At 44.2% G+C, this 17,828-nt stretch overlaps 1 protein-coding gene across 6 annotated transcripts in view; it reads left to right on the forward strand.

Annotated features, from left to right (window-relative positions):
• Positions 1–16,250, forward strand: part of phf20l1 (PHD finger protein 20 like 1) — a 39,003-nt gene extending 22,753 nt beyond the window's left edge. For 4 of the 6 annotated variants that reach the window (XM_060921877.1, XM_060921880.1, XM_060921878.1 and 1 more), the window contains exons 16-24: positions 1,983–2,039; positions 2,140–2,241; positions 6,864–7,007; positions 7,113–7,297; positions 9,276–9,375; positions 10,693–10,888; positions 11,430–11,679; positions 12,477–12,642; positions 15,884–16,250. In XM_060921877.1, the coding sequence (XP_060777860.1) occupies positions 1,983–2,039; positions 2,140–2,241; positions 6,864–7,007; positions 7,113–7,297; positions 9,276–9,375; positions 10,693–10,888; positions 11,430–11,679; positions 12,477–12,642; positions 15,884–16,026 (1,343 nt within the window). In that variant the 3' untranslated portion in view covers positions 16,027–16,250. Of the gene's footprint in view, positions 1–1,982; positions 2,040–2,139; positions 2,242–6,863; positions 7,008–7,112; positions 7,298–9,275; positions 9,376–10,692; positions 10,889–11,429; positions 11,680–12,476; positions 12,643–13,961 lie in introns of all 6 variants that reach the window. The other 2 variants (XM_060921881.1, XM_060921882.1) reach the window with 2 other exon arrangements.
• Positions 16,251–17,828: the final 1,578 nt, after the last annotated feature.

A 17,828-nucleotide genomic window follows, 5' to 3' on the forward strand; every position in this document is an offset into this window, starting at 1 on the left:
TACTTTAAGCTGTGTGAAACCAAGCTGTAGAGGAAAAAAAATTCATATAAATTTCTCAGATCAAAAATGTGTATGAAAAATTTATTTTAAATTGTACTGGTGTAGGAACACTGGCATGCTTATTGTAGGGTGACCAGATTTCCCGAGTCTGAAACCGGGACACTTTTGCGCGCGACCATGCTCGTGCACGCGCACTTTTTATTTATTTATTTATTTATTTATTTATTTTACGTAAACGTGACACTCAGAGAGGTGCTCTTATCATTTTGTTGAAGCTCACATTTATCAACATTTCACATGAAATAAAACAAACAGGCATTTTGTTATCTAGTAGCATAGTGGTATACAGATCAGTTAAATTATGGTCAGACAGCAGATTTTGTAATGGCTGAGAATAGGCCAGGCTATGTCCATAGGCCAAATTTAAACTGGTTTATTTCACCTGTTTGTGAGAACACCAAGAAGAATGCATATGCACATGTAGGCTATATCTCTAAAATTGTATGCACTATAGCATGAACTTAAAAAGTAGATATGTGACCTCAACATAGCCTAGGTCAGAATCAGCCTTACTAACCATTCCCCACAACTGAATGAATAAAGCAAGAAGATGTGTACAAAAGTGAACACTTTAATGGAAGGTGCAACAAGCTGTTCAACACAGCAATATGGCCAAACTGTCAGAATGGTATGTTAAACAGAAACAAAAAAGAGACAAGTGATTTGAGAATATATACTACGGAAGCCGTAGTATATATTTTTATTCACCTTGTTATCCCGAGATAACAACATAATTAATTCAGGATCTCGAGAAAACAACACAACTAATTCGAGATCTCGAGAAAACAAAACCGTTATTTCGAGATCTCGAGAAAACAAAACAATTATTTCATGATCTCGAGTAAACAGCTGAGAAATGGTTCATTCAGGTGCGCCAAGAGACTTGTGATATGCTGACTTTGGGGCTATTTCTCATTCTGTATAGACGCAACTTTGGTCATTAGAATGTCTGGAATAATCGATCACCTAATAAGGCAATATTTTGATCAGGGGTTGACACAGGGAGAGATTGCATTAAGTCTTTTAATAAGGGATAATTTCAAAATTAGTCCGCGGCACCTCCGCAGAAGACTGGCCCGGCTTCATCTCTACCGACGGAGATACAGTGATCCAGCTGAGATCATGAAATAATTTTGTTTTCTCAAGATCACGGAATAACGGTTTTGTTTTCTCGAGATCTCGAATTCGTTGTGGTGTTTTCTCGAGATCCTGAATTAATTATGTCGTTATCTCGGGATAACAAGGTGAATAAAAAAAGGAGCGCACAGCATTTGCACATAGGCTACCCAACTCAGTACAAGAACAAAGCACTTAGTGTGTGCAGTCGGCTTCGTGCGCATTGTTCTGCACCTCTCGGAGGAAGGGGTAGGTGCCCTGTAAATCTTTGGAAAAGGTACATTTTCTTTTCGGCATAATTGCTGCGGCATTACTGCTGCTAGCTGCTAGACAAAGAACATTCGCGCCAGTTAATGTTTATTTTATTGTTGCATGGCAACACGTTCTGTTGTCTGGAATAATGTGGCTAAATAAACACCCATGCCACAGGGCCAGGGGGCAGTAACCAGGAAAGTTTGCGATTCCTGTCAATTCATCAAAATAGTAAATGCAGACATTTCTCCGCTAATGATTCCCACGCTGCTCAGTCGCAAACGTCGCGAGTGGCAAAAACCGGGACATATCCGTGTCCCGACAGACTTTTGTCGGGACTCGGGACACACAACCCCAAACCGGGACTGTCCCGGTAAAACCGGGATGTCTGGTCACCCTAGCTTATTGGGAGATATCTCTCTCTCTCTACTATAATAACTTCTAGTGATAGATGTATCTTATAACTCTGTAGCTGTCAGCATTTGCAGCAATCATGTACACCAGGTGGAAGACTGCATTTAAGTGTTGTATGTGTGCCCCCCCTCCCCCCCCAGGACTATGTATGAAGCCTGAAAGGAAATTCAAAGTTGAAGAGAAATGTCAGCTAATCGGTAAACTCTTTGGAGCTGCTGCTATGTGTTTTGAGAGAATTTATCTTCGCACACTTTTTTTCATAATTTAATGAAATGTTGCTTCGTTGTCCTTTGTCAGGGAAAAAGAGAGATAAAGATCGCAGAGATAGAAAAGAAAAGGACCCTTTCAAACTCAAACAGAAGAAGAAGAAAAAGAAGAAGAAGAAATCCAAGCAGTACTGTAAGACATGGCAGCTCTGTAGTATTTTAAATTAGTTTTAGATTTTTTTTTGTTTGTTAGTTAATGTCCAGATTTATTGATTTTATTTAATAAATAATGCTCAATGTGTGGCATATTTTGCGCAGGTGAAGATTGAAGAAAAAGGCACTTTTACAATAGCAGTACTGTTAGACTGTTTTAAAGTGTTGCATGTTCAACCTGATCACTCTCCTCAGCTGAAATTATTTCCAGTTACATTTTGATTTGTTATTCTGATTGCCTATAAGTTGACGCAGCTCTTAGGTCCTGTCCACACGGCAACGGATTCAGGTGACTCTGATAAAATTGTTTATCGTTTCGGCCTGGCGTCCACACGGCACCGGCGTTTTGGGTGCCCCAAAACGAAATCTTTTGAGAACGGGTTCCAGAGTGAAAAAATCTGGCAACGGCGCCGTTGCGAAGTCGTCTGGTTGAGTAGAACGGATTTGTTTACGATGACGTCACAACCACATGACTGTCAGTGCTTCACGCCGGGTAGAAGTGTAACGAACTCGATGCGAGTTGTCAACAAATCCTATAACTTGGTTCATGAAACGCGCTTACAAAATATTTTCGCTGTGAATATTTACTGTGTAATGGTGCAAAGTGAGAGAGAGAGAGAGAGAGTGAGAGAATAGCCCTTAGGGCAGAGTCTTTAGTCCAAACACTGCGGAAGCAGTACCAAACCGCGCACCGCCCGTGCGCTTTCCAAAAACAAAAACAATCCCGCCAGCAAACATAGGAAAAAAAAAAGGGAGCAATCTCACCTCTTCAGATGTTGGTTTAAGTCCGACAATACATTCCTCAAAAAGGGCGTAGAAGAACAAAGTAATCCATCAACATCTCTCGTCTCGTCTTCTTCCGCTTATCCAGGACCGGGTCGCGGAGGCAGCAGTCTAAGCATGGAAGCCCAAACTTCCCTTTCCCCAGACACCTTGGCCAGCTCCTCGGGAAGAACACCGAGGCGTTCCCAGGCCAGCCGAGAGACATAGTCCCTCCAGCGTGTCCTGGGTCTTCCCCGGGGCCTCCTCCCGGGGGGACATGCCTGGAACACCTCCCCAGGGAGGCGTCCAGGAGGCATCCGAAAAAGATGCCCGAGCCACCTCAGCTGGTTCCTCTCGATGTGGAGGAGCAGCGGCTCTACTCCGAGCTCCTCCCGAGTGACTGTGCTTCTCACCCTATCTCTAAGGGAGCGCCCAGCCACCCTGCGAAGGAAACTCATTTCAGCCGCTTGTATCCGCGATCTTGTTCTTTCTGTCATTACCCAAAGCTCATGACCATAGGTGAGAGTCGGAACGTAGATCGACCGGTAAATTGAGAGCTTCGCCTTTTGGCTCAGCTCCTTCTTCACCACGACGGACCGGTAAAGCGACCGCATCACTGCGGAGGCTGCACCGATCCGCCTGTCGATCTCACGCTCCATCCTTCCCTCACTCGTGAACAAGATCCCGAGATACTTAAACTCCTCCACTTGAGGCAGGACTTCTCCACCAACCTGGAGAGGGCAAGCCACCCTTTTCCGGTCGAGAACCATGGCCTCGGACTTGGAGGTGCTGATTCTCATCCCAGCCGCTTCACACTCGACTGCAAACCGCCCCAGTGCATGCTGAAGGTCCTGGTTTGAAGAAGCCAACAGGACAACATCATCCGCAAAAAGCAGAGATGAAATCCTGTGGTTCCCAAACAGGATTCCTTCCGGCCCCTGGCTGCGCCTAGAAATTCTGTCCATAAAAATTATGAACAGAACCGGTGACAAAGGGCAGCCCTGACGGAGTCCAACATGCACTGGGAACAGGTCTGACTTACTGCCGGCAATGCGAACCAGACTCCTGCTCCGTTCGTACAGGGACCGGACAGCCCTTAGCAAAGAGCCCCGAACCCCATACTCCCGAAGCACCCCCCACAGAATACCACGGGGGACACGGTCGAATGCCTTCTCCAGATCCACAAAGCACATGTGGACTGGTTGGGCAAACTCCCATGAACCCTCGAGCACCCTATGAAGGGTATAGAGCTGGTCCAGTGTTCCGCGACCAGGACGAAAACCGCATTGTTCCTCCTGGATCCGAGGTTCGACTATTGGTCGAATTCTCCTCTCCAGTACCCTGGAGTAAACTTTCCCTGGGAGGCTGAGAAGTGTGATTCCCCTATAATTGGAGCACACTCTCCGGTCCCCTTTCTTAAAAAGAGGGACCACCACCCCAGTCTGCCACTCCAGAGGCACTGTCCCCGACCGCCACGCGATGTTGCAGAGGCGTGTCAACCAAGACAGCCCCACAACATCCAGAGACTTGAGATACTCAGGGCGGATCTCATCCACCCCCGGTGCCTTGCCACCGAGGAGCTTGCAAACCACCTCAGTGACTTCGGCTTGGGTAATGGACAAGTCCACCTCTGAGTCATCAGCCTCAGTCTCCTCAGTGGAAGACATGACGGTGGGATTGAGGAGATCCTCAAAGTATTCCTTCCACCGCCCGACAATGTCCCCAGTCGAGGTCAACAGCTCCCCATCCGCACTGTAAACAGTGTTGGCAGAGTACTGCTTCCCCCTCCTGAGGCGCCGGACGGTTTGCCAGAATTTCTTCGAGGCCGACCGATAGTCCTTCTCCATGGCCTCCCCGAACTCCTCCCAGTTCCGAGTTTTTGCCTCCGCAACTGCCCGAGCTGCAGCACGCCTGGCCTGCCGATACCCGTCGGCTGCCTCAGGAGTCCCGGAGGTCAACATGGCCCGATAGGACTCCTTCTTCAGCTTGACGGCATCCCTTACTTCCGGTGTCCACCACTGGGTTCGGGGATTGCCGCCACGACAGGCACCGGAGACCTTGCGGCCACAGCTCCGAACAGCTGCGTCCACAATGGAGGTAGAGAACATGGTCCACTCAGACTCAATGTCCCCCGCCTCCCTCGGAAGCTGGGAAAAGCTCTCCCGGAGGTGGGAGTTAAAGACCTCCCCAACAGAGTGCTCGGCCAGACGTTCCCAGCAGACCCTCACCATACGTTTGGGCCTGCCAGGTCTGTCCAGCTTCCTCCTCCGCCAGCGGATCCAACTCACCACCAGGTGGTGATCAGTTGACAACTCAGCCCCTCTCTTCACCCGAGTGTCCAAGACATAGGGTCAGAGATCAGATGACACGACTACAAAGTCGATCATCGACCTCCGACCTAAGGTGTCCTGGTGCCACGTGCACTTATGGACACCCCTATGCTCGAACATGGTGTTCGTTATGGACAAACTGTGACTAGCACAGAAGTCCAATAACAAAACACCACTCGGGTTCAGATCGGGGAGGCCGTTCCTCCCAACCACGCCCCTCCAGGTGTCACTGTCATCGCCCACGTGAGCATTGAAGTCCCCCAGTAGCACAATGGAGTCCCCAGTCTGAGCACCCCTCAGTACCTCTCCCAGGGACTCCAAGAAGGCCGGATACTCTATACTGCTATTTGGCCCGTAGGCACAAACAACAGCAAGAGCCCTCTCCCCAATCTGAAGGCGCAGAGAGGTGACCCTCTCGTTCACTGGGGTAAACTCCAACACATGGCGGCTGAGCTGGGGAGCTATAAGGAAGCCCACACCAGCCCGCCGCCGCTCACCACGGGCGACTCCAGAGAAGTGGAAAGTCCAGCCCCTCTCGAGGAGCTGGGTTCCAGAGCCCAAGCTGTGCGTGGAGGTGAGCCCGACTATCTCTAGCCGGTACCTCTCAACCTCCCGCATAAGCTCAGGCTCCTTCCCCCCCAGCGAAGTGACATTCCATGTCCCAACAGCCAGCCGCTGTGTCCGGGGATCAGGTCGTCGAGGCCCCTGCCTTCGACTGCCACCCAATCCACACTGCACCAAACCCCTACTGCTACCTCTGTGGGTGGTGAACCCACAGGAGGTCGGGCCCACGTCACCTCTTCGGGCTGAGCCCGGCCGGGCCCCATGGGCAAAGGCCCGGCCACCAAGCGCTCGCATACGAGCCCCAACCCCGGGCCTGGCTCCAGGGTGGGGCCCCGGCTGCGTCCTACCGGGCGACGTCACGGTCCTGGATTTTTTCTCCATAGGGGTTTTTTGGTGAACATGTAGCATTCAATTTATTCAGGACCATTAAAGAATTCTGGAGGATATCAGAATGTTGGCGTACCGGCTTCCATCTACCCCCATTCATTCCTCTTTCCGCGTCTTTCGTTTTACGCTACTGATTAATAATCAAAACTTTATGTGGCTGATGCTACAGAAGAAGGGGTTTATGCGCATGCGTCTACTTCTATTGTTCAGGTGTCTCCGATGGGACCGTCTTACAGCGCACGTAGAGGTGTGGCATGTGTATTGCATTGTTTTCAGCAAGCGTTGCGTTGCCATATGAACCTGAAATTTTACTGATCCGTTGCCCATGTGAACGCGATATTTAAAAAAAAAAAATCTCATTGCCGTTGTCGTGTGGATGTAGCCTTAGTATGAAGAACTTTAAGGCTTTGCCGACCGTGCCCTACAGTGAGCGGTTACACTTAAGCCCTCTGTCACCTTGGTAAACTGTCCATAAGCTTATCAAGAATTAGGAAAAGACACATCAGAACTACTGCATTAGCATTTGTACAAAGGTTTAACACTCGTCTCCTTCACCCAGGTTACTCTGATATGGAAGATGTCTCCTTGTCCTACTTGGAGAGATCAGCCTATCTACTTCATCACTCTTCCTCTAGCTCCTTTTCGAAACACTCAGCCTTCCAGTTTCCTCGTGCCATCCTGTCAGTCGATCTCACAGGAGAGAGTGAGTATTCAGGTTCTCTTATGGGAATCTTAAGAACCAGAAAGTCTTCTGGTGCTTAACAGATGTGTTTTTGCTTTTTCTCAATCACTCCTCATGTCTTGCCAGACCTATCAGACATTGACTTTTTAGAGGACTCCACCACAGAGTCTCTCCTGTTTAGTGGTGATGAATACAACCAGGATCTGGACTCTCTCACAATGGAGGATTTCCAGGATGAAGAGGACGACTCTACGAATGAGATTGTCCGTTGCATCTGTGAAATGGATGAAGAGAATGGCTTTATGATTCAGGTGGGCATGTGTGGAGTCTTGAGTACCTTGTAGCAAAAAAAACCGACGCTGTTTACTCTGAAGAAGTAATTATGGCTTTAACTGTGTCACAGAAGGGGCAGTCACAGGTTCTGTTAACAGGTTATGGAAAAGATTCGATTGATTTGATTTAAATCTACATGTTCTATCTGCAGCGTGTAGTGTAACCACTCGCCAAATGCGAGTTGTGAAATCTAATGGCAAGTAAAGATTGCCCCAGACTCGCCTTTCTCAGTGAGTGTGGTCAAAACAATGGGTTCCTACCTAGTATTCATGTAAAATCCAAGAAATATTTGACAAAAACTCCTTCCTTGTGCATGTTGCAAAACGAAACTGGAAATGACAGGAATCGGCGAGTGTCAATTTTGGGTGCGTTCGGCTGGGGCCGCTTGTGGGAAGAGATCGTTTTTATTAGACCAAATTATATAGAAAATCTATACCCACACAACTCGCACTGCCAGATATCCTTTTTTTGGGGGCCCCTGACGATTATGTGGGAGGTACATATAGGTTATTAGCTATATAAATCACAATTTAAGCACAAGTTTAGCATGGTAGACCCCCCCCCCTTTTTTTTTAACATCATTCCATCTGGGATCCCTGTCCTAAAGATTTTCAGCATCCAAGGTCAGTGTGCCAGTCCTGTCAAAACAAAAGGGTAAGTCAACACAGAAAATGATGAGAAATAACAAAATTATGAATGGAAATATGTTCTTATTGGATGAAAAAAATGATTAATTCAATGAAGGGTTTTTCGAAGATGATGATGATGATTTCTCTGAAGATGAAGTTTTTGGAAAAAAAAATTCCCGATTAAACGTCTTATCAACTTCTCATCTCATTATCTCTAGCCGCTTTATCATGTTCTACAGGGTCGCAGGCAAGCTGGAGCCTATCCCAGCTGACTACGGGCGAAAGGCGGGGTACACCCTGGACAAGTCGCCAGGTCATCACAGGGCTGACACATAGACACAGACAACCATTCATACTCACATTCACACCTACGGTCAATTTAGAGTCACCAGTTAACCTAACCTGCATGTCTTTGGACTGTGGGGGAAACCGGAGCACCCGGAGGAAACCCACGCGGACACGGGGAGAACATGCAAACTCCACACAGAAAGGCGCTCGCCGGCCACAGGGCTCGAACCCGGACCTTCTTGCTGTGAGGCGACAGCGCTAACCACTACACCACCGTGCCGCCCTTTATCAACTTTGTAAAGCAAAAATTGCTGTATGAACATTTACCTCTATAACGGGTATCTCCAGTTATGTGTATATGTTTATCAGGGCCGTACAAAGTGGGGATTCAGAAGAGTTTGTATATAGCAGAGGGGTGGTTTATCTACAAAAATGTAAAAAAAAAAAAAACCTCCAGGGATCTCATGGAGCGATTTGTTTTTCTAATACTCATTTAGTTAATATATAAAGGAGTTAAATTATATAGAGCTTAAGAATACTTTATGAACAATTGTCAAAATTGCCCCCCCCCCCCCCCCCTCCAAATTAAGTCATGTACGGGTCTGATACATGTGGCGAGTGTTTAACAGGTTTGGCGAGTGCTTCCTGAGAGAGAGAGAGACACCAAGCTTGGCGAGTGCTCAAAACAAAAGTTGGTCCTCTCTTTCTTTATTTAAAAGAGTCACTAGAGGGAGATCTAAGTCCATGGAATGAGTCCTGGAGATCCACCCGTTTGTTTGTTTGTTGTTTTGTTTGTTTAAAAGCTCAGACTTTGTTAGCTAATTAAAAAATGTCTGAGAATTAGAGTTGTATTATTACTTTTAGGGAGCAGCTAAGTGATAAACATGGGCACGTATTCACACAGTGCATGGTAGGGCCATTCTTTTGGACCACCTGTTTTCATTTTGAGTAAAATGTGGTGTCTTTGACTTGGAGTGGAATGAATGAGTGAATAAATGCATCAGTTCTGTGCTCTTAATACATTGTTTCTCTCCTTCAGTGTGAGGAATGTATGTGCTGGCAGCATAGTGTGTGTATGGGACTGCTTGAGGACAATATACCTGACCAGTACATTTGCTACATCTGTAGAGACCCACCAGGTAAATAAACCTCCCACAAGCACACAACTAAATTTCATGGAAGCTTTCTAAACGTATTCATTCACTGAGCACTTTATTAGGAACACTATACTAATACTGGGTAGTGTGTCACTTTTTTGCTCTCAAAACAGCCTCAATTCTTCATGGCCTTTATTCCACAAGATGTTAGAAATGCTCCTTTGAGATTCTGGTCCATGTGGCATGATTTTATCACACAGTTCCTGCAGATTTTTCAGGTGCTTGTTTATGCTGTGAATCTCCTGTTCTACCACATCCTAAAGGTGTTCTGTTTATTCAGATCCATGCTGATCTGAATGATTATCATGCTGGAAGTAGCCATGAGAAGATGGTAGATGGCAGGCATGAAGGGATGCACATGGTCAGCAACAATACTCAAATAAGCTGTGGCATTCAAGCAATGGTTGATTTGGTATTAACAGGCCCAAAGCATGCTAAGAGAACTTCCCCACGCCATTATACTACCTCCACCAGCCTGGGCTGTTGACACGGAGCAGGTTGTGCCCATGGATTTAATGCTACTGGTACCAAATTTTGACTCTACCATCTGTGTGCCTCAGCAGAACTTGAGATTCAGCAGACCAGGCTACATTTTTCCATTCTTGAACTGTCCAGTTTTGGTGAGCCTGTGCCCATTGCAGCCTCGGCTTTCTGTTCTTAGCTGACAGAAGTGAAACCCGACATGGTTTTTTGCTGTTGTAGTCCATCTGCTTCACGGTTCAACACACTGAGCATTCTGTGGTTATCTGAGTTACTGTAGCCTTTCTTTCAAATCGAACCAATCTGGCCATTTTACGTCAACCTCTCTCATCAAGAAGGCATATCTGTCTGCAGAACTGCCGCTTACTGGATTATTATTTTTTCTTTATTGCTCCATTCTGACTAAACTCTAGTGTGACTGTTGTGCAAGAAAGTCCCAGGAGATCAGCAGTAATAGAAATGCTCAAACCAGCCTGTCTGGCACCAACAATCATGCCACAGTCAAAATCACCGAGATCACATTTTCCCCATGTTCATGGTTGACGTGAGCATTTCAAAAAGCTGCTAGCCTGCATCTTCATGTTTTTTATGCACTGCAGCGCTGTCACATGATTTGGTTGATTTTTTTTTTAGATAATTGTATGAATGAGTAGGCTGTACTGGTGTTCCTGATAATAAAGTGCTCAATTAGTGCATGTCAGTCTAAAAGTAACTTTACCTCTTTGTAAGTTAGGAAAAAATTCAACACTTGACTGCTTATGGATTTCATAATTTGAAAAAAAAAATGCTCTAAATAATGTGAACTAATTTGTGCATCAGGACAAAGATGGAGTGCCAAGTATCGTCATGATAAAGACTGGCTATATAAGGGCCATATGTATGGCTTATCTTTACTGACGGAGAACTACTCGCATCAGAACGCTAAGAAGATTGTGTCTACACATCAGTTACTGGCCGATGTGTACAGTGTTAAAAAGGTGCTTCATGGCCTACAGCTCAAGCTGGACATATTACAGTAAGATAATTTATTACTGAGTCTGTATGAACTAGTGAGGCAGAAACATAAAATGGAAAGAACAGCTGGTTCTCTGTCTGCACATTTGCAAGCATGTGCGGTCCTCGTGTGTAGATATTTGCAGAAGTGTCTGAAGGTACACGTAATGTGAATGTATGCACAAGGGGGCGTTATCACATGTGAGAAAACAGTGTACAGAAAAGAAATCTTTTGTTTGTCTGTAGTAGACCATAAGTTGTATAGTTTCTTGGAGTTGCACCTTTTCTGCTAACCAGTCAAACTCTGCTCATTTTGGATATTGCTCTGGTTCTGACTTGAGCTGAGAAACCCAATGCTACCAGACACACTTCCCTGCTTAACTAATCAGCGCTTGCTTGATGTAAAGGACCACTGATTTGCAGAACAGATTTGAAGAACATTTTAGGAAGTTTTGTCTGTTTTGTAATGTTTACTTACTCTCAGGCCAGTGCTTAAAGCTTTTCTTACTTTTGAATGATATGGGCTTGGTTTTTAACTTTTTTTTTTAATTTTTACTCCAAAGGAATAAACACAATCCCAGTTTACACTTATGGGCTCGTTCTTGGGTGAACTCGGATGAGGATCAACCTATGGGTGGAGTTCCAGATTGCATCATGTTTCAGCAGCGCATCAACCAGAACTTAAATCCTGAAACTTATATCACCAGTGAACACAGCTACCAAAAGCCTTCTGGCATGGGCCACCAACACAAACATGAGCAGGGCTTCCAAACTGCCTCTCAGACACTACAATTTATACCAAAGGAGGAGGAGGTTAGTTTGATGGTCACTTGTGAGCTTGAAATCAATATCGGGGAAAATTGGGGTAATGCATTCCATTGATATGATAACTCTGATCAGCCTCCATCCCAACAAAAACGTCTGTGACGTTATCTAGAGTTAATTGTTTATATTCCTGAACACACAATATATACAGGGTGTTTAAAAAATTTTGATATCACTTCACAATCTAATAACGTTGCCAATTCTCATTCAGTTGACCTCAAATTTTAACAGCGTGTATGGAAGCGGGTCAAAATTTTGTGTGTAATGTTTTTTGTTTATCTTTTTCGGTATAGAAATGCCATTCACTTGGAAAGACAAGGTGTTTTGTGTGTTAGAGTACGCTCGAACACAGTCGAACAAGACTGTGCAGCGTACATTTATGAGAGAATTCTCTAAAAATGCACCAACTGCAATGCAGATTTGGACACGGCACAAAAAGTTCAAAGAGGAAACCTGTGTCTGTGTCTCAGGTGACACGCATATTGAAAATTTGTGAACTCGTTCATGGAGTCCACATACCTTTTGAATTTCTCATTCAAATTTTGAGGAATAACTCTTGTATTGCTCAACATTAAGCCTGTTCAGTTTCATTTGCTTAGACTATGTAGTTTCTGGGATATTTACATGTCAAATAATAATATATAAAATTTTTTGAAATATTTTTTATTATTATTATTATTATTCAGTTCATGTTGTGTCAGCTAGAGATTCTACTGTTAACTGAGTAAACTGAAATATCTCCCACTCCAGGTGTCGAGTCTGATGCTCTGTGTGTTTGGGTGCAGGTGAGCAGTGCTATCTCATTGTCTGGCTGTGTGAGTGAGAGCGGATTGGGGCAGGGGGAGCCGGCCAGAAACTGTCTGCAGTGGCAGATGAACCTCCTCACACACATTGAAGATGTTCAGAACCAGGTGGCTGGCCGCATGGATCTTATCGAGAAGGAACTAGATGGTGAGTTTATCAATAGTTTCTATAATAGACGGTCATGTACAGTAAATGTCCTTAGGGCAGTATGATGGGAAGGCAGGTCCTGCTGGTGCTTTATAACTCCGTGGTTTGAACCCGATCTTCTGTTATTACCTGTGCAGAATTTTGCATGTTCTCCCTGGGTTTGCATGGAAACATGCCAGGTTGATTCATACTCTATGAAAGATGTGTATGAGTGTGGGATTCCCTGAGATTCCTCCAGGATATATTCTTGCCCTGCAGCCAGTGTTTCCAGGATCCATAGTGTCCTAGCCTAGGATAAAGCGGTTTCTTGAAAGGTAGACTGCCTTTCAGATATTTCAAGTTTAGGTCATAAAAAGAATTTTCCCTGACACCCAGGTTTTCTTCAGTGGACCAAAAGCTACAAAAGAATCAAAGGCTTCCAATTTTATTAGGGGTGTTTTTTTTTTTTTTTTTTTTTTTTTTTTGTTAAATAGAACAGTTAATGAATTTAGGGCCACGTAGCTGAAACTGGAAAGACCGACTACAGTAAGAAAAGACTGTTGCGAAGGAAAGGAAATGCAGGACCAAACTAATCAGGGGCGGTCCTGGGGGCGGTCCGACCGGGCAGCCGGCCGGGGCGGCATCGCGGGGGGGGTGGCACGAGCGCGGGCGTGAAAAAAAAAAAACGGTCCCAAAAAAAAAGGTCCCCCAAAACCCCCCCCCCGAAAAAAAAAAACAAGACGGGCGGGGGGGGTGAACATTTTGGATGGGGAAGCCCAATACCAAAGTTGCGCAGGTGACGTCATCAGTGTGTGTGTGTGTGTGTGTGTGTGCCTAACTTGTCGTAGCCCCATAATATGCACAATCCCGCCAGCGGAACGTTGTACTAGTCATCAAATCAAAAAGACTTTACTACCATAGTACTACACTACTATGACATTACACAGAGTCTTAAGTAATACATTACGACTTGATCATTGCCATTCTGGTAACAGCAAATTTATAACGGGCTGTGTCCGCGACGTACAACACACGACGAGAAATGTTTAAACAACCATGTAAAGCTGTTAACATTCTGTTGGCTAATACAGAGCCCAACGCGGGGGGCGGCACGAGCGCGAAAAAAAAAAAAAACGGTCCCAAAAAAAAAAAGTCCCCCCCCCCCAAAAAAAAACCCCGAAAAAACAAAACAAGACGGGCGGGGGGGCGCGCCAGCAGGGGGTTTCGCCCGGGGAGTAAATCACTCTAGGATCGCCACTGAAACTAATAAATATCGTTGGTCAGTGAGTACCTCGGTGTGATCAGCTGTTCGTTTAGTGACAGAATGATGTAACTGTCAGTGCATGGTCAAAGGTAAACCTGTAGATGGCAGTAATGCAACACTGGATGCCAGCTGCCGTAAAACCCAAAAGATGAAGAAGAAGCTGAAGGTAAACCTGCGCACATGGATTTCCTCTGTCTGCTTGACTGCACAAAGTGAGTAATTTCATGCACATTATTTGCTAGGGAATCCCCTCAAATTAAATAACTTCCCAGCCACAGAATGGCCTGTTTTTTTTAATAGATATTACAGAAATATATATCACAATGACCAAATTTCAGAAGGAGCTAAATTTCACCGATTTTTTTTATGAAATCGAAAGGCCGTCTAGTTTTAAAGAAAAATAATGTGCTTATAGTTGGTGCATGATAAATTATGCTATTTTTCTTCAGTAATCAGAGTTCCCTCTGGATTTTAAAAAATAAAGGCAAAGAAGTAGTATTCACTTTTTCTGAGTCTGTATTTTTTTTTTTTTCCTTGGTTACCAACTTATCAAACTGGACTTAATACAGGTTTTTACCAACCAAACTGGCACAATTCTAATATTTGTACAGATACAGCTAGGCCTCTCCATTACATATAAAATTTGGGCTCCACTCCAGTCTCTAATAAGAGAGACTTGATTTTGAGAACCCTGTGCACCATCAAGCTAAAATAAACCTCTAGTTTGAGCTTATTTAAGGTTCTTTTAGCATGGAATTGTTCAAAAGAGGTATTAGGACTCCCTTTAGCCTTTACTTCAACACAAAACTTCATTTACAATTGAACAGGGCCGAGAAGACTCTTGGAACAACCAACAGTGAAGGACTTCAGTCTTCCTGTCGATTCATGAACCAAACACAGAATGACAGTGTGCTTTTTATTATACGTTAGCCATGGGAACGCAACACGCCACATCCCCTGAAACGTAGCTTCCTTCTGTCGCTTGCCACAGCTGGTCGCGCTTTCACTTTGCGGTGTTTTTTTTTTTTTTTAAACCGACCCCTGTGTTACTGACACTGTGCTCAGGGAGGGTAGGGGCTCTGAGTGTGCTTCCCCTGTGGCTATTTTGGCCCTTAAATCATCAGCACTTGAAGAAGCCCAAAAAACTTGATCAGCTTAAACTGCACCACTGTTTGGTTCACACAGAGATAATTACACCACCACACCAGGCTGATTAAGACGCTTTGCGATTTGGTCATTGTGTCGTCGGGTATTGGTAAAATTATTATTTTTTAAAATTTATTTTAAATTGGTCACAAGCATGTGTTAATTGTTTACATTCTGGCTTCCTGCCATCACTTCGCTGGAGTTGGATTTTGGCAAACGTAGGTATTTGTGGAGGGATTTCTAGAAAAGATGACTTATGATGATGATGACCAATACATTCGTCACTGTGGTGGCTGCTAGTAATTTTCTCTTCGTCACTGATGGGTTATGTTCGTCAGTGAGGAGTGTGACGAGCGCCAGCGGGAACTCTGCTTCTGTTATTAACAGGTTTGCATGGAAACATGCCAGGAGGTGGATTACTACTCTATGAAAGAGGTATGAAAGATTGTATGAGTGTGGATTACCTGAGATTCCTCCACGGTATATTCTTGCCTTGCAGCCACTGTTTTCAGGATCCACAGTGTCCTTGCCAAGGATAAAGCAGTTTCCTGAAGATGAGTTAAAGAGAATAATGTGCTTAAAACTGATGCATGATAAATGATGCTGTTTTTGTTCCTTAAGCATTCTGGCCAGTTATATGGCTACCCTGACCTCACTTCCTGCACAGTGTACTTCTGGTTTGGCTTGTGTGGTTTCTGACTTGTTTTATTCGAGTAAAGCTCTTTATCCTGTGGTTATTTCGATTTTGTTTTTCATACACATAATGCAAAATGCGTGGTGCTTTTTCATAATCCTGACAACTGCTAACTATGTTTTTTGTTGTTTTTGACCCTACTCCTGCTGTGGGTTCAGTGTTGGAGAGCTGGTTGGATTTCACAGGAGAATTGGAGCCTCCAGATCCTCTGGCCAGACTGCCTCAGCTTAAATGGCGAATAAAACAGCTGCTGACAGACTTGGGGAAAGTGCAACAGATGAGCACAATGTGCTCTGTGTGAGCATGGTCGCAGGTTGGAGGCAAACACTTAACGACTGTGTATTTGTCAAGATCTTTCGGGCACAACCGCACATACTTGCAGAACCTGCACAATGCCTACTGCGAAACAACACCGTTAAAGTGTAGATGATTTTCCTGTGCAATGGTTGTTTCTCCACTAAGCAGTAACAGAACTGTAGGAGGAGCAAGAGCTGTGTTCCTAATAAAGGTCTAAACCACACAGTATTCAAGTGCTTACTGTCTCAATAACGCATGAAGATGAGGACAATGTTCACATTATCAGCTTATTCAAATCAACGTAGTGTATTGCACCACCACTCACAATCAACAGGTAATTGAAAATATCTTTGAAAAATAAAAAAAAATACATGAGCAAAGTGGAGTTGTTCATCTCTTTTTAGAAATGCTTCTCAGAATAATATTTCACACAAAGGCACACGCATAGTGCTGTAACAGAAGATTTAGAAGGGATTCATCTTTGTGGTTTTTAACTGGTGGTTTCTAGGAGGACGGGAAAGAAAGAAAGAATGGTTCACAAGTACTGTGTGTGTTTGTGTTTCTGAAATGTATTTGGGAGAAAGTCATGTTTCTCAGCTCTTATTCGTACCACCATTTTGAGTTGTTCAAATATTGCGTATAAAAATACCACGTACCCAGACTTTCTTTGAGCGAGTCTAAATACAGGTTAACTAAACCACCACAGATTAAATTTGCGATTATAAAAACTGACAGTGTGTAAATTAATAGTCAGGTTCAGAGATTCTCTATGGCAGTGTCCACACAATTCTGAATAATTCACTTGGTTGTTTGCAGTACTTGTAGTTCCAATGGATTGTTCAGCAGGATCAAGTAATTTGGTCCAGGCAGCTAGTCCAGAATGAGTGTGTATACCTTTTGGGGTGTTTTTTTTTGGGGGGGGGGGGAGGGGATCTTATCCGTTATCATCTTAACTTCCAACTTCTTGCTTCTGAAAAGCTTTGAGTGTCATTTTGATTGTCCCCAGTGCAGTAAGCTAGTGTGGAGCTGAAGGTAATTGCATTTAACAAGGATGTTTGTGTGGGTTTATTTTTAAATGTGTACATACTGCTTCTATGTACTGTAAAGGACAGGAAAGAAAGCAAGGCATAGTAGGAAAATATATACTTGAACACGTCTGTTTATTCAACATTTATATTCATGTGTATAAAAGTGTTTAGACCTGAAGTTGATTTTGAGATACCAGCTGTACATTAGAGTTTATTTAAAATCTTGATGCAACTAACTTTATGTACTTCAATAAAAGGATATTCTGACTATATACTGTTTATGAAGTCATCCCTATTTACATATCAGTTTCACTGTGCTCTAGATTGCTGACTGCATTTACAGTTGAGAGTACAATGCTTTCCATGATTACTTTTTCACATTACTCTGCCAAAACACTCAAGCTCACATTCAGGAACTGGATTATTCTAAACAATAATATACTCAGTCCACTTTATTAGGGACACCTGCACATTTGTGCAGTTATCTAATCAGCCAATCATGTGGCAGCAGTGCAGTGCATCAAATCGTGCAGATACAGGTCAAGAGCTTCAATTAATGTTCACTTCAAACATCAGAATGGGGTGTGGTGTGTGAGATATCTGTGTATAGTTGTTTGTAACAGATGGACTGGTTTGAGTATTTCAGAAACTGATGATCTCCTGGGGTTTCCACACACACATAACAGTCTCTAGAGTTTACACAGAATGGTGCCAAAAACATTTGAGTGAGCGACAGTTCTGTGGGTGGAAACGTCTTGTTGATCACAGAGGTCAGAGG

Source organism: Neoarius graeffei, chromosome 5 (genome assembly GCF_027579695.1).
Source record: "Neoarius graeffei isolate fNeoGra1 chromosome 5, fNeoGra1.pri, whole genome shotgun sequence".
Classification (NCBI taxonomy): domain Eukaryota; kingdom Metazoa; phylum Chordata; class Actinopteri; order Siluriformes; family Ariidae; genus Neoarius; species Neoarius graeffei.